The sequence below is a fragment of the Carcharodon carcharias genome, chromosome 12, assembly GCF_017639515.1.
Source record: "Carcharodon carcharias isolate sCarCar2 chromosome 12, sCarCar2.pri, whole genome shotgun sequence".
Taxonomy (NCBI): Eukaryota; Metazoa; Chordata; class Chondrichthyes; order Lamniformes; family Lamnidae; genus Carcharodon; species Carcharodon carcharias.
In genome coordinates, this window is record NC_054478.1 from 32,006,506 (window position 1) to 32,027,368 (window position 20,863).

The window sequence follows — 20,863 nt, forward strand, 5'->3', positions numbered from 1 at the left end:
GAGGAAGGAAAGTTTATTTTTCTGTGAAATATCTAACATCCTGTTGGGTCTGTCAGGCTCTCACAATGGCTCATTTTTCCTAAAACAAACCAATAACAGAACTCACCACATGAACTGCCAACACCCCTGATGCTCTCTTGCTTTTGTTGATTATTCTCCTGGTCCTGTTCGTGCTCCTGACACACATAGATGGCTAGTTTTGGACACACGTTTCTGTGAGTATGAGTATAAGAAGTATACATATTAATTTCACTATTCTAAAACCAAAGTTAATTTCATATCACAATATTAGGGATGAATAACAATAACAGATATAACTTTACAACGTATTTAAAAACAGGAAGAATGTTTCACATTTAAATTAATAAATGTCAATTTGCAAAATAATTTTTGTAAAAGTAGCATTACATAAATTTTGATAAGCAATTGTTCAAACGCAGCCTTGCTTCAGCTACAACTGACAAAAAACACATTATGGACTCAGATCAGTCATGCACAGGAAGACACTTCAACTGGATAATGTTCATCCATGTACACCCCACCCTCCCTAACGCACCCCCAGCTACTGAAGAAAAATTGTCTTAGTTTCAATGTAAACCAAAAGTGCACACAACATAAAACAAAAGAAATCATTCATTTGCTCAAATTGGCGAATAGATTTCACTTAAGGGGTTTCATTGGATCTAATGTATTATGTACTATTTTGTGTATTTCGGTACAATGCCAGTGCTCACTGGCATCCAGCAGTGGTATTCAGAGAATGATGGGATGGAAAATAAAATCAATGAAAGACTGAATGTTGTGAGCATTTGTCAAAAGGTGGAAAGTGAGTTCATTCATAATTAGCCATAGTCTGCAAAGGACCATTGGCATCTCTCTGTTAGAGATAGACAAGTGACTATAACTTGAATAGCACCACTCTACATGAAGCATGCCTGACCAGGAATTTCTCCTGCTCTTACTGCCTGCCATGGGCACACTCAAAGGGTTAGCAGCTTTGTTATCGACTTGTTTGGCCGTGTCATGAATGCTCCCTCCGTAGCCTACAAGAGTAGGACTTGAACCTGGAGCTTCTGGCTCAGAGGCAAGGTCACTACTTACTGAGCCACAGGGGTCTGGAAAGTGAGTAGGTCTCCAAAATGAAGTTATTAAAACGGTAGCCTTTCAAGAAACTGTACACACAAATTGGGACAGAAGAAAGGCAATTGTGGTACTGCATTTGGAAGAAAACTGCCTATAATGAAGGATTCTAATTCTATGCTTCAGGATGTTTAAATAATAGGTTTTACAATAGAGAGGAGGTTATGGCACAATGCTTTGAGGACTTACCTTCCCTTGATTGTGTTAAAAAGTCTGATTCCATCTGCAGGACCACAGATCTGGATCAAGTCTTCTTTAGACATTTTCAACAAGTCTGCACCTGAGGAATTCATTAGAACATGCATGTAAGCATGCAAACAGCGAAGAAGTTAAAGGCATGTTATGTGTGATGGAAGTCTGTCCCTGGAAGTAAATGCAAGTTCATGTAAGTTTAATTGAATGGAGCACACAAAAACACTGGATTAATTAGGATCTTGCACAACTGTTTAACTTTCAGTAAGGTGGACAACTTTGAGAAGCCCGTGTATATATTAGGCATCATGACATCTCGTCCACAATGCTGTTGTTTCCATATAATGGACTTTCCATAAACTTTCATCAAAATCACACAAGAGCTCCGCTATAGAGCAAAGAAGTGTACAAAACAGAATATGGCATTTAAAAGGACATCTGATGGACTCAATATCATAGCAAGAACCTTCATAAAAATAGAACATTTTTCCTGAATTAAAAAAATCTGAAATTACAGAAGACACTTTAATGCCAGTTTAGCTGTACAGTAATGATATCTTCAACAAAACAAAAACAGAATTACCTGGAAAAACTCAGCAGGTCTGGCAGCATCGGCGGAGAAGAAAAGAGTTGACGTTTCGAGTTCTCATGACCCTTCGACAGAACTTGAGTTCGAGTCCAAGAAAGAGTTGAAATATAAGCTGGTTTAAGGTGTTGGGGGGGGGTGGTGGAGAGAGAGAGAGAGAGAGAGAGAGAGAGAGATGGAGGGGGGTGGTGTGGTTGTAGGCAAAAGCAGTGATAGAAGCAGATCATCAAAAGATGTCATAAACAACAGGACAAAAGAACACATAGGTGTTAAAGTTGGTGATATTATCTAAACGAATGTGCTAATTAAGAATGGATGGTAGGGCACTCAAGGTATAGCTCTAGTGGGGGTGGGGAGAACATAAAAGATTTTAAAATATTTAAAAATAATGGAAATAGGTGGGAAAAGAAAAATCTATATAATTTATTGGAAAAAAACAAAAGGAAGGGGGAAACAGAAAGGGGGTGGGGATGGAGGGGGGAGCTCAAGACCTAAAGCTGTTGAATTCAATATTCAGTCCGGAAGGCTGTAAAGTGCCTAGTCGGAAGATGAGGTGTTGTTCCTCCAGTTTGCGTTGGGCTTCACTGGAACAATGCAGCAAGCCAAGGACAGACATGTGGGCAAGAGAGCAGGGTGCAGTGTTAAAATGGCAAGCGACAGGGAGGTTTGGGTCATTCTTGCGGACAGACCACAGGTGTTCTGCAAAGCGGTCGCCCAGTTTACGTTTGGTCTCTCCAATGTAGAAGAGATCACATTGGGAGCAACGAATGCAGTAGACTAAGTTGGGGGAGATGCAAGTGAAATGCTGCTTCACTTGAAAAGAGTGTTTGGGCCCTTGGACAGTGAGGAGAGAGGAAGTGAAGGGGCAGGTGTTGCATCTTTTGCGTGGGCATGGGGTGGTGCCATAGGAGGGGGTTGAGGAGTAGGGGGTGATGGAGGAGTGGACCAGGGTGTCCCAGAGGGAGCAATCCCTACGGAGTGCCGATAGGGGGGTGAAGGGAAGATGTGTTTGGTGGTGGCATCATGCTAGAGTTCGCGGAAATGGCGGAGGATGATCCTTTGAATGCGGAGGCTGGTGGGGTGATAAGTGAGGACACGGGGGACCCTATCATGTTTCTGGGAGGGAGGAGAAGGCGCGAGGGCGGATGCGCGGGAGATGGGCCGGACACGGTTGAGGTTCCACATACCCCATAAAGAGACAGGCATAGCTGGGGCCCATGCGGGTACCCATAGCCACACCTTTTATTTGGAGGAAGTGAGAGGAGTTGAAGGAGAAATTGTTCAGCGTGAGAACAAGTTCAGCCAGACAGAGGAGAGTAGTGGTGGATGGGGATTGTTCAGGCCTCTGTTCGAGGAAGAAGCTAAGGGCCCTCAGACCATCCTGGTGGGGGATGGAGTTGTAGAGGGATTGGATGTCTATGGTGAAGAGGAAGCGGTTGGGGCCAGTGAACTGGAAATTGTTGATGTGACGTAAGGTGTCAGAGGAATCACGGAGGTAGGTGGGAAGGGACTGGACAAGGGGAGAGAGAAGGGAGTCAAGATAACGAGAAATGAGTTCTGTGGGGCAGGAGCAAGCTGAGACGATCGGTCTACCGGGGCAGTTCTGTTTGTGGATTTTGGGTAGGAGATAGAAGCGGGCCGTCCGAGGTTGGGCGACTATCAGGTTGGAAGCTGTGGGAGGAAGATCCCCAGAGGAGATGAGGTCAGTGACAGTCCTGGAAACAATGGCTTGATGTTCAGTGGTGGGGTCATGGTCCAGGGAGAGGTAGGAGGAAGTGTCTGCGAGTTGATGCTCAGCCTCCGTGAGGTAGAGGTCAGTGCGCCAGACGACAACAGCACCACCCTTGTCAGCGGGTTTGATGACAATGTCAGGGTTGGACCTGAGAGAATGGAGTGCAGTAAGTTCAGAGAGAGAGAGATTAGAATGGGTGAGAGGAGCAGAGAAATTGAGACATCTAATGTCACGCCGACAGTTCTCAATGAAAAGATCAAGAGAAGGTAAGAATCCAGAGGGAGGGGTCCAGATGGAGGGAGAACATTGGAGGTGGGTGAAAGGATCCGTTGAATGGGGAGAGGACTCCTGCCCAAAAAAGTGAGCCCGGAGACGAAGAAGAGTTCAGCATCATGCCGAGCCCGAAATTCATTGAGGTGAGGGCATAAGGGTATGAAACTAAGTCCTTTGCTGAGCACTGATGGGGTGGGGACGGAGGGACAGGCAGGGGTGGAGGTATCTTCAACCCTAGTACTTACAAAGAAGACAGAAAGCACAGTATATGCATTTCTCTCTTACCCATCAAAACTAATTGTAGAAGTAAATCTTGGCTCTAGGTTGGTAGCAATGAGACAGTGAGTGTTTATTGCACATTAGTAGGGTTTTTTTTATTTTTATCTTTCATGGGATGTGGGTGTCGCTGGCAAGGCCAACATTTGTTACCCATCCCTAACTGCCCTTGAACTGAGTGGCTTGCTAAGCTATTTCCAAGTCAACCACATTGTGTGGATCTGGAGTCATATGTAGGGCACACCGGGTAAGGATGGCGGTTTCCTTCCCTAAAGAACGTTAGTGAATCAGATGGGTTTTCACAACAATTGATGATAGTTTCATGGTCACCATTACTAAGACCAGCTTTCAATTCCAGATTTAATAAATTGAATTTAAATCCCCCCAGCTGCCATGGTGGGATTTGAACCTATGTCCCCAGAGGATTAGCCTGAGCCTCTGGATTAGTAAGTAGTCCAGTGATATCACCACTATGCCACTATGCTAATTATATTCAAGTGGTGGGTATTAATTGGGGACTTAACTGTTCTTCTACGAGGAGCAAATCAACAGATCCAGGCAGTGGGCAGTAGAGGGGGGCTCAACTGCCTGTCTGTCTCTCTTCCTCGGCTACGACTGCACTCTGGTGTCCCTGGAGAGGGAGAACAAGGTGTCTGCCTGCATGTTCGAGGCCTTCTGTGACTTGTAAGCATTGGGGGTACTGGAATTCGAACACTGGAGATGTCATTTTAATTTAAGTTTCCTTTAAAGTTTTGAACTTTTGATTGAATGGGTTGCTGATGTCCCTATTATAAGACACTTAGTTGTTTAAGGTTATTCCAAAACCATTGCTGAAAAAAAAGAGACTTTTTTGTTGAAGCTTTTCACTTTGCATTCATCAGGACAATTCACAAGAAAATACCAATGTCAGGGGAAACAACATATTTATATTGTATAAGAGAGTGCTGATTGGTTGGCAAGTGGATTCTGTTTGGTAGAGGCGCTGCCATGGAGAATGCACCAGTTGATGGTGACTGACAGTTAACAGCCAAGCATTATTTGAAATTTAAACCAGGCAGCTTGACTCCGGTCTAGACATTGCCCTGGGGAATGAACCAGCGAATGGCTGTTATTTATTTAGTTTCGCTGCAAGATGAAAAGATTCGACAAAAAAAGTCTCTTTTTTCAGCAATACTCATATCCTGTACCACCAAGCAACTATTTGTCCCTTCAAAAGTGATTTAAATAGGAGCAGGCTGAAAGTATGGCTGTTGTGTGAAGAAGCATAATAGGTAATGTGTATCTATAAAAATAAAAACTGAGGCTCCAGTGTTCTACCCTTCGTTATGAGGTCTAATATATTATATGCCATTTTCTGTATCTTGGTACAGTGCTGCTGCTCACTGGCATTTAGCAGCTTGGGGCATGAAAACTATCTAGCTGAGCTATCTGAATTCTAGCGATAAGACAATGATTATATGCTTAACTGCATGGAAGAGGAGGTTAATTAACAAGAGGAAGTTTTTAAAAAAGAGAGAACTTGTCTTCTCTCTCTCGCTCTCAAGCATCCAGCACAGAGTGTTTACTGACGTCAATCCGTTACAAAGTTCTGTTGACTAATAATTAAACAGTTTCTATCATCCAAAGTTAAATCTCGGAATGCCAGGAATAAGCCATTACTGTGGGCCTTGAGCGTTTCGCAAGCTTCAAACAATTCTAGGTTTAAAAAAAAATACAGCTCACCTGAAAAATTGAAAAATAGCTGGCAGAATGTCGAGAAGCGGTTTCTGTACAGCCACTGCTGTGCGTCCTGGCTCGAGGCTGTGGGCAACAGGTACTACATTGCAAAAAGAATAAGATGTCTTCCATTAAAACAACAACAACCACCTATATCTATATAGCACCTTTAACACAATAAAATATCCCAAGGTGCTTAGGGAGCATCATAAAACAAAATATGGCACTGAGCCACAGAAGGAGATATTTACCCGGGTTTTCCGGTCTCCAATCATTGGAGACCAGATGTACCCACAAGATGCACTACAGCACCCCTCGGAAGTCCCAACGCACTGACCCCGTGAGAAATTCCTAGGAAGTTTAAACTTCCAATGGGCAATTCCCTTGCTTCCTTGGACCAACCGAAAAAGTCCTCAACTCTGAGTTGCAGTCAGACTTTGGACAGTTACCCAGAAAATGTTAGACAGAAATACCCTCGTATAACAGGGTAACTATATAGCTGACTCCCAATCGCTCACACTGACTCTCCCGCCGCACCCCCACCCACCCCCCACCCCCCACCAATCCACCCCGACTCCAGCCCTCGACCTCCCGGCTCCCCGCTCCGACTTGACCTGACCTGAGCTCAGCATCCAACACCCCCCCCTGCCCTCCCAACACACACAGACCTGACCTGACCTCACCACCCAATTGTCCCCCGACCTACCAACTCCCCCAACCCACCTGACCCGACATCAGCACCCGACTTTCCTGCGATACAACCTGACCCAATCTCACCACCTGATCCCCAAATCCAACCTGACCTAATCTCATTCCCCTACCCTGCTGCCACCCTACCACCTTACCTCACTTACTCCACCCCCTTATGCACTTACTTCACCCCCGTATGCACTTACCTCACCCACACTATGCCCTTACCCATCTACATATTCACCCATTCATCCAGGTACTCATGCACTGACACACTGAAAAGCTTTTCAGTGTGAGTGAAATGTAGAAACATAGAAACTAGGAGCAGGAGTAGGCCATTCAGCCCTTCGAGCCTGCTCCACCATTCATTATGATCATGGCTAATCGTCTTTCTCAACGCCATATTCCCGCTTTCTCTCTATAACCCTTGATGCCCCTAATATCCAAAAATTTATCAATTTCTTTCTTGAATATACTCAGTAACCCGCCCTCCACAGCCTTCTGTGGTAGAGAGTTGCACAGGTTGACCACCCTCTGAGTGAAGAAATCTTTCCTCATCTCAGTTCTAAATGGCCTGTCCTGTATCCTGAGACTGTGGCTCCTGGTTCTAGACTCCCCAACGAGCGGAAATATCCTCCAGTCTGTCTAGCCCTGTTAGAATTTTGTACGTTTCAATCAGATCCCCCCTCATTCTTCTAAACTCTAGTGAATATAGGCCCAGTCGAACCAATCTCGCCTCATACAACAGTCCTACGTTGCTAGAATACGGTAGCTAATGCCGTAAAAAGGGTACCCCGATGATCCAATGCTATGACTAAGGAGTCGGATTGAAGTTATGCTCCGCATTTCTGGAGAAGCCAGGATCGGAAGACTCAGCCAGAAATGCAGCACTCTGGAGGGGCGGAGAAAAGTAGAAGTGGAGTGGCAATCTGATAGTGATTGCCACTCCTTGGAAGTTTCGGGCTACAAGGTCAATTAACCAAAAGCTTGGACAAAGGAGTAGGCTTTAATAAGTGTATTAAATGAGGAAAGTGAAGTAGACAGGTGGGGAGATGTTGGGAGGGAATTCCAGAGCTTGGGGCCCAGGCAGCTGAAGGTTGGATGATTAAAATGGTGGATGATTAAAATCGGGGATGCTTGAAATACCCGAATTAGAAGAACGCAAATATCTCAGAGTATTGTGGGGCAGGGGGAGATGACAGAGGTAGAGAGGGATAAGGACAAGGAGGGGTTTGAAAACAAGGATGTGAATTTTAAAATCAAGACATTGCTTGACGGGGAGCCAGTTTGGGTCAGTGAGCACAGGGGAGATAGGCGAAGAGGACTTGGTGCGGGTTAGGACACAGGCAGCCTGGTTTTGGATGACCTCAAGTTTACGGAAGGTAAGGGAAAAGCAAATGAATAGCACACCAAATGTCCTAAAAGAGAGAAAATCACCACAGTAAAATGATCTCACAAATACTTACATCAGTGTTCAGAGACGATGGATCTTCTTGGCTTGTTGGTGACCAATTTCTAAAGTTGCACAACCCGAAAAAAAAGTTTGACAGTGATGATGCAACTATGTTAACACACAGTAGGCAAAGCAAATAATGCAAACTCATCTTCAAAGGGTGTGACTAAGGATCTTTGAGTAAGATTGAGGATCTAAATGTCCTACACATTATTCCAAACTGAAACAAGAATTCAGAGAATATTTGTAAGAGGCTCAAAGATAGGGTACTATGGAGATTAACCACATTGATAACATGAATCATTTCTCTATCACTGCTTCATTAGAACAATATCATCCAATAGACACTTAATAAACTTCAAAGCAGGAATACTCCATCAGTACTGAAACATGGGGCCCACCAAGTTGGTAGATTTAATCCCCAGTCCATACTAAATTATCTGCTGTCAGACAGAATAGCAATAGGGTTGTGACACCTGGACACAACATAATTCGATGTTTTTTTAATGGGGGGTGGGGGGGTGGTGGTGGTGGTGGTGTGGGGGTTAGGGAAGGGTTGGTAAAGGAGCTGGGATGGGGGGAGGAAAGTCAGCGTTTCTGCTCCTGATCCACTGTCTCTGATGGAAAGTCACAATCTGCAGGTACAAGGTGAGGGCACAATCTAACGCCCTTCATTACTCTAAATAGCTTATCAAACCTCACTGTCTGGGTTCTAATGGTCAGTGCAGCAAAGTTCTGAAAGGTGACAGAGGTTTCCAAAGACCGACCCCAGCAAAATTCAAATGCCTTCAGGCTGGGTGGGGGAAGAATCAGTAAAGAAAGCTAACCCATAAAGAAATTTTATCTTGAAGACTATGCTTTTGGAGGCTAGTCTTTGTCGGAACAATCTGTGTAGAAACTGCCTTTACAGCATAAAAGGTGATGGTTAGATTTGGGTTTCTTATTTAAATCTATCTAGTGAATGGCAGCTACATATAGTTTAAACAACATCCACAGGCTACCCTTATACCTAGGAGTCCCTCCAAGCAGTGTCTTTTGCTAAGACAGGAAGACAAATCAATGCAGCCGCTATCCCTCCTCCATCCTGTACCAAAAGACTGTCATACCGTGACAGAATAGTTATGTCAGAAGACAATGCAAAGTAGAACCTCAAGCCCAGACCACAAAGGCAAAGGTGTAAAGTGGTCTCAAGGGCCTCAAATTATGCTGAAATTATACAGTGGTTTTCCTGTGACTTTATCCATGCAGCTGAACACAGCAATTCATTGAGTTGAGCCAGATTGTTGAAACAAGGGTATTGATTGCTCAAACAAAAAAGATTGACTTTCAGTTCTGGCACTCCAAATCTACAATCGCTCATGGCCAAGGCAGTGACAAAGGGGATTTTGTAGAGAATGTGGTACATACCCTTCACTGACACTAAAGTTGACAGGCAAGCTGTGGTAACCTATGGAGGGAGTACTACTAACGTATGAGGCATCAGGCCATGGAGAGCACTGCAAAGAAGAATGAGGAGCACAGTTCAGTTGGCATCTCTCAAAATCTGGCATTGCATTAATATTCTTTCATTAAAATGAAAAGGAAGAAGATAGCTTTTCCCTTCATGGGTCATCCACAGAAAATGATGATTAATCCTGCAACTGCTGCAGTATTTTTGTGTACCAAACAAAATTTAAAAGATATAAAACTAGAGGAGCTGAGAAATTTACGGGTCTTGATAGACAAATTAATATAGGAAAATAAATTGAGAAAGGTGTAAAACAAACAAACATTGTAAGGGATCCCAGGTTTTGCAAATAGGGTCAGAATACAAAAGCAAAGAAATTATGTTAAGCATGTAAAAAACACTGATTCAGCTAAAGTTAAGGATATTGTATCATTTTGAGTACCATGCTTTAGGAAGGAAGTGGCAAGTAATATTTGTGGCACACGAAGTGTCAGACAATGGCCATCTCCAACAAGTGAGACTCTAACCATTTTCCTTGCTATTTAGTGGGCTTAACATTGCTGAATCCTCAACTATCAACATTCTGGGGTTGGGGGGTGGTGGGAGAGGAGTGGTTACCATTGACCAGGAACTTAACTGAACCAAGCCTGAAAGTTGCTCATGTTGCAAGCAGACACAAACTACTTCAGTGTCTGAGGAGTTGTGAATGGTGCTGAACATTGTGCAATCATCAGCAAACATCCCCAATTCTGTCTGTATAGGAAGGGTTTTTCACTCAGCGTGAGGGTGCATGCCCGACATGCCTAAGCATGAAATAACATGTGATGATGTTGGGTGAGCGTCCCAACGTCATCTGGCACTCGCACAATATTTCGGTCGGCAGGCGCACTTGAGAGTCAGCAGCACGCCCGCCAGCAATTAAGAGGCCTATTAAAGCCATTAATGTCGCAATTAACCGGGATTTTTCACTGCCCATCCAACGTTATGGTTGGCGGGCGAGCAAATTGGCCAGGCGGCCTTTGGATTTTTGAGGAAACCTCATCCAAGGATGGGATGAGGTTTCCGATATTAATTAAAATGGGCAGAATTTTTATCATCAATATGTTTAGCTGAGTGATTCTTGTGGGTGGAAATTTTTTTGGAATATCATAATCATTATTTTTGGATTTAAAATTCCTCAGCTCCCTGAGGCAGCTCCCCACATCAGCGCAAATGTCAGGGGCCCATTTCCCAGGCTTTTCTGGGCCCACCCACTGCACCCACCTGACAACCGAAAATCCTGCCCTACAATAGAGGGAAGGTCATCGATGAAGCAACTGAAGACGATTAAGCCGAGAGCATTATCCTGAGGAACTCCTGCAGTGATGTCCTGGGGGTGAGATGACTGACCTCCAACCACCACAACCATCTTCCTTTTAGCTAGGTATGACCGAGTGGAGAGTTTTCCCCTGATTGACTTCAGTGTTGCTACAGCTGCTTGCCTTCACACTCAGTCAAATGTTGATTTAATGTCAAGGGCAGTCACTCTCACTTCACCTTGATTTGGTGAGTAAGGAAAAATTATTTATGCAGTCAGTAAGGCAATAGCTAGGGGGCATAAATTTATCACTATAACATCATAAGAAATAGAAGCAGGAGTAAGACATTTGGCCCATCGAACCTACTCAATAAGATCATGGCTGATCTGATTGTGGCCTTAACTCCACTTTCCTGCCTGTCCCTCATTACACTTGACTCCCTTATCGACCAAAAATATGTCTAACTCAGCCTTGAATACATTCAATGGCCCAGCCTCCACTGGTTTCTGTGGAAGAGAATTACAAACACGAACAATCCTCTGAGAGAAGGAACTCCTCATCTCCATCTTGAATGGAGGACCCCTTAACTTTAAACTGTGCCCCTTAGTTCTAGATTCCCTACGAGGAGAAACATCCACTCAGCACCTGCCCCGTCAAGCCCCCTCAGAACCTTATATGTTTCAATAAAGTCACCTCTCATTCTACTAAACTCCAGTGAGTATAGGCCCAACCTGCTCAACCCTTTCTCTTAAGACAACCCTTTTATCCCCAGAATCAGCCTAGTGAACCTTCTCTGAACTGCTTCCAATGCAAGTATGTCCTTCCTTAAATAGGGCACCAGACTGTACACAGTGCTCTAGGTGTAGTCTGACCAATGTCCTGCACAGTTGTAACAAGACTTCCTCACTTATATACTAACCCTAACCCCCTTAAAACTTTCCATTTGCCTTTCTAAATACTTGCTGTACCCACAGGGTAACCTTTTTGTGATTCATGTACAAGGATACGCAGATCCCACTGTACTGCAGCATTGTGCCGTCTCTCTCTATTTGAGTATCACTCTGCCTTTCTATTCCTCCTGCCAAAGTGAACAATCTCACACTTTCCCAGATGAGGTTCCATCTGCCGAATTTTTGCCCACACACATAATCTATCTATATCCCTTGGAAGGTTCTTTGTATCCTCCTAACAACTTGCTTTCCTATTTCTCTTCATAATGTCTGCAAATTTGGCTACAATCCAAACGGCCATTCACCTAAGTTATTAATATAAATCATAAATAGTTGCAACTCCAACTCTATTCTCTGTGGCACTCCACTAGTTACAGTTTGCCAACCTGAAAACAATCCATTTATCCTGACTCTCTGTTTCCTGTTAGTTAGCCAATTCTCTACCCATGCTAATAAATCACCTCCAACATGGTGAGCTCTTATCTTGTGCAGTAACCTTAGATGAAGCACCTTATTAAATGCCTTTTGGAAAACCAAATACACTATGTCAACTGGTTCCCCCTTGTCCACTCTCCTTGTTACATACTCAAAGAACTTGAATAATTTGTGAAACATGTTTTCCCTTTCAAAAAACCGTGTTGGCTCTGATTTTTTAAATGACCTTCTTCTACCTTCTTCAGAATGGATTTTAGCATTCTCCCAAATGACAGATAATAGGCTGACTGGTCTATGGTTTCCTGCATTCTGTTTCCCTCCTTGCTTGAATACTGTGTCCAAAATGACGTAGAGTTGAACTGATTTCTTTTTTAATTAATGCACATTATTCTTGAAATGTGAAATGCTGTACCAGAAACAGAGGTGGAAGCAGAAATATAATAGCTGTCAAAAAGAAGCAGATAAATGCCTGAAAAAGAAAATTTTGATGGATATGGGACTGTAGATAAATCTTTCAAAGATGTGCCTCCTTCTGTATTGTAAATATGATTTTAAAACTGTAAAGCTTTCCACTTATTCTGAGCTCACTACAGATAAAGGAAGATTCAGCCCTCTTAAATTTTAGAAAATGGGCCATTTTTCCAGAAATGGGAAGTTTGCTTTCAATGAGTTTTTTTATTCTTCCATGGGATGTGAGTGTCACTGGCAAGGCCAGCACTTGTTGCCCATCCCTAATTGCCCTTGAACTGAGGGGTTGCTAAGCCATTTCAGAGGGCAGTTAAGAGTCAACCATATTGCTGTGCATCTGAAGTCACATGTAGGCCAGACTGGGCAAGGATGGTAGATTCCCTTCCCTAAGGGACTTTAGTGAATAGGTGATAGTTTCATGGTCACCATTACTCAAACTAGCTTTATAATCCCAGATTTATTAATTGAATTTAAATTACACCAGCTGCTGTGGTGGGATTTAAACCAATGTCCCCAGAGTACTAAACTGGGCCTCTGGGTTACTAGCCTGCTGACATTACCACAACACCACTGTCTCCCCGCAACAGACTAACAAAATAAATGTGGCTTACTTTTTAGGACAAGAGACACTTCTGAAAGTATTGCAGTGTAATCACCTTCCCCCTCAGTTAATACTAAACTTCGTCATTGAAACAAAATCAGGTCATTAATTTGTGGAATGTTATCACGAATGAATAGGTTCGGGAAGCAACCAGCTATATTTCTGGAGCGAATTGGATCAGAGGATACAAGAGACAGCTTTGCAATAAAAGTGACACTAACCGTTCATTAGAATGCATTCCTAAAAACTGTAACGCGAACTCCAACTTCAAGTATAGCAATATCTCCTTCTCAGGGCAAGGAATCCCTCAAAATGCACCGTTCTTTGATTTGAACTCATGCATGAATACAACAGTGATCAAAACAATAAAGATTCCCATTTACATAGATCCTTATCATATCTGAGACATGCTGTAGAACTTTACATACATCAGCTTCAAGCAATTATTTATCTAGGCAGATATAGCAACTGTTTTGCACGTAGCAATACCTTACAAAATAGCAGTGACGTGAATAATCAGTAAATTTTTGTTTTGTTGGCATTACATTGTGGGGAAAATATTGACTAGGCCAATGGGCGCACTCGATGGTCACATGAAATCTTCCCAACATGCACTTAAACAGGCAGCTGGCACATCAGTTTAATCTCATCTGGAGGCTTCATAACATTCCCTCAGCACTGCACTAGAACACAAGTCTATACTACTACAGGGTTTACAGTACTTGCTTCTGTGCTCATCAGTCATGATTTTTCTCCCATTCACTATAATGAATGAAAGATTGTGGGCTGGCAAGTGTTGGTATGTCCAGTGCCTGGAGTAGGATTCGAAACCCATACTTCTAATTCAGAGGCCAAACTACCAATAACTGAGCCAAGCTGACCTCAGACGCAAAATTGGTTTTGAATAAATTTCACTGTTAAGTGTTACAAAAAAATTTTAAAAGTGAAAAATAATTAACTTTTAATACAAAAGTAAAATTTGTTCTTGAATGTGTTAGGGAATTAAAGCATTGAAGAGAAACATTTGAAATGAAAGTACTACAAGTGTCAGCTGTGGCTTGGTTGGTAAGGATCAGTTAAAAACTAATCATTGTGGATACTGGAAATCTATATTAAAAACAGAAACTGTTGGAAATACTCAGCAGGTATTTGTGGAGAGAAGGAAACAAGAGTTAACGTTTCAGGTCAATGACCTTCACTCAGAACAAAGGTCACCGACCTGAAACATTAACTCAGTTTCTCTCTCCAAAGATACTGCCTGACTTACTGAACAACTTTCATGTTTCTTCCCTCCACCCCCATTTCCGAGGAAAGGTATTACAAACCAAATTAAGAGCTTCATCCCGCTGGTGTTCACTGTGATATATAACGCAACAAGTATTGTTGCTTAAAGTTATGAAATGATTGCAATATGTACAGCCCATCCCAGTTTGGTAATTTTGCAAAATTAATTTTTCATTGAAAGGAGCCAACATCAAATGATTATTACGTTATTTCTCATGGATCTAAAATAAGGCTATAAATCAATGTTATCCAGGCAGAACATGGGATGAAAGATCTTAGAGAAAGGACAAGTCCCAGCAGCAATTAGCCACTTATATTGCTGCACTGTGACTTTAAGATACGTGTGTTTATTTAGAACTGAGGGAGATGCAGTTCCGTTTTGAAGGTCTTTCATTGCCTTTAATCAGATTTAAAAGGAAACACCTTGGCGAGTAATTTGATGTTAATGAGATGGTTTTTCCATAGATCAATGCTCTTGTTAGTAGATAACATTGCCAAGAAAACTTGCCAGGGAGAAAATAAGTGCACAATTTCAAGAAACTTACTTGCCTTTCTGTCAGCACTGAAAATAGATGGTACAGAGTCTACCAATAACCATTGTATCATGTCAACAGCAGCCTACAGAAAGGGATTGATTTGGTTTGAAAGTTTAGTAGAATATAAATTTATGTATAAATTATGTCCCAATGAAGGAACTTCCGCAATCTAATTCCTACCTCTGTGAGGATTGTTGTATCATATGAATGTTGGTATTTTTCTCTTTCCTGGACCGTTCGCTTTTCTATCTTTTCTCGGTCGGTTTTCTGTTTTCGATCAGCTCCCTTTGGCTTTAAAAACACGGACCCGTCACAACCGAATTCAAGTGTTACAAGGATCCAGGAGCTAGTCAAACCTCCTTTCTTTTCAATACACCGAAGCAAACATCAAAACAAACACGAGCTCTCCGCTCAACTGAACAATAAGTAAAAGAAAAACTATCCAACCAATTCAGTAATACTCCTGAAACAAAATACTATAACATTTATTCAAGGTCCAATTCAACCAGATTCTGGAAAGAGAGAAAGGAATAAGGGATAGGCAAGTTAAGTTGGATTTATGTGTTGGGTTAGCCCAATGTTCTTTTCTAATATGTATTCTTAAGATCTTAAATAAAACATAATGTGTTTAGGCTTTTCAGGCGAATCTTGTGTCCAAGAGATTTAATATGACCAATAGCTCTCATTCTGAAAACCCTGGCACATACCACTAGCCAATATTGTCCACAAATTACCTGTTGAGGAACATACAGTTTTTTTGGGGGGGAGAGGGCGGATTCTTGGAATGGGGGGCTGCTGGGGGACATCTACTTCATCTCTACTCAACATGGAAGAGATGGGCGCTTACTATTCAAAGCAACTGTGGGTTGCTACCATACTGAGAGGGAGCTGGTTAGCTCAAACCATGAGACGGTTCAGAACAATGCCAACAGCCCGGGCTTAATTCCCATTCTGGCTGAGGTAGGCTTGGGGCCTGCCTCCTCACCCTGCTTCTGAGAGTGGAAGGCAATGGCAAACAACCACTGACAAACCTGCCAAGAAAACAGCTCAAGGTGAAGCACCAGCAGACCAAGGGCCAAGGACCTGCCATTGGGCAGAACATACATGCCTTACCATACTGAGGCAGACCAGCATTAATATGAATGCAATAAAAACAAAAAAACTGCGGATGCTGGAAATCCAAAACAAAAACAGAATTACCTGGAAAAACTCAGCAGGTCTGGCAGCATCGGCGGAGAAGAAAAGAGTTGACGTTTCGAGTCCTCATGACCCTTCGACAGAACAGTTCTGTCGAAGGGTCATGAGGACTCGAAACGTCAACTCTTTTCTTCTCCGCCGATGCTGCCAGACCTGCTGAGTTTTTCCAGGTAATTCTGTTTTTGTTTTTGATTAATATGAATGCCTCCAGTACAAAAGAGGAGCAAGATGTGAAGAGTTGATTCAAAAATGAGTTCGATTTCAGCTGATCATCAAACAGTTCTGACTATCACCTTCAATATTCACAATTAGCCCTTGACGAGCAGTAAATGACTTAGCCCATACCTTGAACACTTTAATCTGGCAACTTGCGGAATGCAGATGTTCTGTATATTCACCAATCTCATTTTGTTTGAACGTGTCAATCTGAATCCTGAATGGAACTCCCTTCTCCCCACCATGTTTCCGGGGGGTAAACTCAGTACTGATACAATGAACCTAAAATAAATATTTGAAACATTTAAAAAATTTCTCTGTCTTTTATTAATCATTGGCGAGGCCACATCCTGGATATTGCATTCAGTTCAGGATGTCTACTTTTGGACACAGATACACCAGCAGGACTTAGACAGAAGTGATGAGGGTGAATCTGAAACTTGCGGCCAAATCACGAGCAGAGGCTCAGTATTGGCCTTCTTTTCAAAGAGGAAGAGACAGCAGACAGAAGAAAAGTTTTAACTTCATCATGGGATATGGGTATCACAGGTTGGATTGGCACATATTACCCATCCCTAATTGCCCTTGAGAAGGTGGTGGTGAGCTGCCTTCTTGAACCGCTGCAGTCCATTTGTTGTAGGTACACCCACAGTGCTGTTAGGGAGGGAGTTCCAGATTTTTGACCCTGTGACAGTGAAGGAACGGCGATACAGTTCTAAGTCAGGATGGTGTTTGACTTGGAAGGGAACTTGCATGTGATAGTGCTCCTATCCACCTGCTGTCCTTTATCTTCAGTAGGTTGTGGGCTTGGAAAATGCTGTCGAAAGATCCTTGATGAGTTGCTGCAGTGCATCTTGTAGATGGTACACACTGCTCCCAAAGTGGGCCGGATTTTGCCGTTGGCGAGTAGGGGGCGGGGCCTGCTCGCCAACGGCAAAATGACGCGGGATGACATGGGGGGGGGAAACCTGCCCCATTTAAATTTTCAGGAAGGCGGGGGCACAGCAGTATCAGCTGTCCGCCCACCGACTGTCAATGGCCAATTAAAATAATTAAAGGACCTGCCCGTCCAACCTTAAGGCTGGCAGGCAGGCCAGGAGCCCCAGCGGGTTTCTGAAAAAACATGAAACCTCATCCACCGGTGGGATGAGGTTTCATGTAGGGTTTAAAAAAGTTTATTAAAGTTCCAGTGAAATTTATTAACATGTCCCATCTCCTGTGACATTGTCACATGAGGGGGACATGTTAAGGATTTTATTATTTTTCTATTTTTAAAGTTTACACAGCTGTCAGCGATCTCCCTGAGGCAGCACTTAGCCTCAGGGAGATGTGCGCTCTTTCGTGCGCATACACAAAGGAGCGCACTCTCGCTTTTGGGGAATCCCCCTCCCCCACCCGCCAGAGATTGAGTCGGCCCCACTCACCCAACAGACAGAAAATTCTGCCCTGTGTGTCGGTGGTGAAGGGAGTGAATGTTCGTGGATGTGGTGCCAATTAAGTGGGCTGCTTTGTCCTGGATGGTTTCGAGCTTCTTGAGTGTTGTCGGAGCTGCACGCATCCAGGGAAGTAGAAAGTATTCCATCAAACTTCTGACTTGTGCCTTGTATATAGTGGACAGGCCTTGGGGAGTCAGGAAGTGAGTTACTCGCCACAGAATTCCAGCCTCTTATTTACTTTTGTTGCCACAGTATTTATATGGCTGGTCCAATTCAGTTTCTGATCAATGGTAACCCCCAGGACGTTGATGGTGAAGGATTCAGTGATAGTAATGTTATTAAATATCAAGGGGAGCTGGTTATACACTCTCTTGTTAGAGATGCTCATTGTATGGTGTGAATGCTGCTTGCCAGTTAGCAGCAGTAAGCCTGAACGTAGTCCAGGTCTTGCTGCAGGAGGACACGGACTCCTTCAATATCTGAGGAGATGCGAAGGGAACTGAACATGATCCAGGGTTTTAAAAGAAACAGAGCAAGGCGTAGGTGTCACTTGTGTTGACAGGCTAACTGAATGATGTGATTTCAGAGCTCAAAGACTCCGCGTCAAATTAATAAACTTAAAGCAAGAAGAGAGAGGCCAGAGCTGCTCCTTTTTCTCCTCTCTCTACTCTTCATTTTATTAGAGACTGTGATACAACACTGTAGCAGTAAGGTAATCATTTTACCTGAACGAAAACAGAAGTCCTTTTGGTCGGATCCCAAAGAAACTCAATTGTGTTTAGCTGTGTTGGGTTTGCTCGAGGGTCCACGATACCAACTGACAAGGGTATGTCTGTGAAAAGTTACATCTTATTATCATTTTGAAGATGGGTTTCATGGGCAGGGGGACAAAGGATGTATTCCTTTCTATCCCACGCCATGCCAAATAAAAACAGCTTGCACAAAAAATGTTTGTGCAGGGACCAGCTAGGATTTAATGCAACAAGTCCTCAGCCTCAGGTCAGGCACTAAAGTGGTATAACAAATCCCTAACAAACATTAACTGGCAATTAGCATATCTGCCCCTTTCCAGATAAATATTCAAAACTACTGTAGGACAGTAGGCCCTTGAAATGTCTAAATGTTAGTGTTGCGATAGCTTACCATTCAGAACCATAGAACCATAGAACACTACAGCACAGAAAACAGGCCATTCGGCCCTTTTAGTCTGTGCCAAAATATTATTCCGCTAATCCCACTGACCTGCACCCAGTCCAGAACCCTCCAGACCTCTCCCATCCATGTATCTATCCAATTTATTCTTAAAGCTTAAGAGTGAGCCCGCATTTACCACGTCAGATGGCAGCTCGTTCCACACTCTCACCACTCTCTGAGTGAAGAAGTTCCCCCTAATGTTCCCCCTAAACCTTTCCCCTTTCACCCTAAAACCATGTCCTCTCATGTTTATCGCTCCTAATCTAAGTGGAAAGAGCCTACTCGCATTTACTTTGTTATACCCCTCATAATTTGTTAACTTCTATCATACCTCCCCTCATCCTTCTACGCTCCAAGGAATAAAGTCCTAACCTGTTTAATCTTTCCCTGTAACTCAAATCCTTAAGACCCGGCAACATCCTAGTAAATCTTCTCTGCACTCTTTCAATCTTACTGATATCCTTCCTGTAGTTAGGTGACCAGAACTGCACACAATACTCCAAAGTTGACCTCACCAATGTCTTATACAACCTCACCATAACATCCCAACTCCTATACTCAATACTTTGATTTATGAAGGCCAGTATGCCAAAAGCTTTCTTTACAACCCTGTCTACCTGTGACGCCACTTTCAGGGAATTATGTATCTGAACTCCCTGATCCCTTTGTTCCTCCGCACTCCTCAGTGCCCTACCATTTACTGTGTATGTCCTACCTTGGTTTGTCCTTCCAAAATGCAACACCTCACACTTTTCTGCATTAAATTCCATCTGCCATTTTCTGGCCCATTTTTCCAGTTGGTCCAGATCCCTCTGCAAGCTTTGAAAGCCTTTCTCGCTGTCCACAACGCCTCCAATCTTAATGTCATCAGCAAACTTGCTGATCCAATTTACCCACATTATCATCCAAATCATTGATCTAGACAACAAACAACAATGGTCCCAGCACAGATCCCTGAGGCACACCACTAGTCACAGACCTCCAGTCTGAGAAGCAATCATCCACTCTGTCTTCTCCCAAACAGCCGATTTCGAATCAGGTTAAATTAATCATGTTAATACAGGATTAGATTAGTAAACAAGAAGTCACAACCAGCTCATGCATTCGGCCCGCTACAAGCAGCTGTAGTGGTTTCCCAGGCTTGGTCCGTCGATTATCTTTGAGCCAACGGAACAAAATAAAACCTGCTCACCCATGTCCAGGATGCGATCTCCCGGCCGACTCCATCTCCAGCCCTCCAGCTGCTGGTGCTCTGTGTACTGCAAACGGCGATCATGGAAAACCACACGGATAATGCTCTGCAAGACAACCTACAATTAACCGGGAGTTATCACAAATGATTGGGAATTCTGCAGCATTGTAAACAGCCAGCAAAACGGAGAACACACACACACACACCCATATACACACAGAGAGGCTGTCGTCCAGTTTTTGGAATTATGAGCAGGGCTTTCCAGACGGCGGGGAATCCCCCTACCCCCCCCCCCCCCCCCCACACCCTCCCCAACCCCCCCCCCCACCGAAGAGTCAGTGGGGATCACATCCCCACTGCTTACAGCAGCCCCTCAGCTATTTCATGGTCCAAGGAGCGATAATTGACTGGAGCTGGGGCTTCTGCCCTTCGCTCAGGCGGAAGACCCGCCATCCAAGAGCTGCCAGTGGCAGCAGTGGCCAGAGCTGGGACTACAAGCAGTCCCCAGATTCTAATTCCAGGACCAGGTAAGCATTGGGAGGTCTTACAGT

The 20,863-nt window shown here is 43.5% G+C and overlaps 1 protein-coding gene across 7 annotated transcripts in view; it reads right to left on the reverse strand.

Moving 5' to 3' along the window:
• The window catches only part of tfcp2l1 (transcription factor CP2-like 1), a 54,240-nt gene that overhangs the window by 18,180 nt on the left and 15,197 nt on the right, over positions 1–20,863 (reverse strand). For 3 of the 7 annotated variants that reach the window (XM_041201755.1, XM_041201750.1, XM_041201756.1), the window contains 10 exons: positions 20,313–20,430; positions 18,652–18,758; positions 16,620–16,772; positions 15,258–15,368; positions 15,091–15,159; positions 9,466–9,554; positions 8,072–8,120; positions 5,922–6,015; positions 1,330–1,420; positions 107–213 (listed from right to left, as the gene is read on the reverse strand). In XM_041201755.1, the coding sequence (XP_041057689.1) occupies positions 107–213; positions 1,330–1,420; positions 5,922–6,015; positions 8,072–8,120; positions 9,466–9,554; positions 15,091–15,159; positions 15,258–15,368; positions 16,620–16,772; positions 18,652–18,758; positions 20,313–20,430 (988 nt within the window). The remainder of the gene's footprint in view (positions 1–106; positions 214–1,329; positions 1,421–5,921; positions 6,016–8,071; positions 8,121–9,465; positions 9,555–15,090; positions 15,160–15,257; positions 15,369–16,619; positions 16,773–18,651; positions 18,759–20,312; positions 20,431–20,863) is intronic. The other 4 variants (XM_041201751.1, XM_041201757.1, XM_041201753.1 and 1 more) reach the window with 3 other exon arrangements.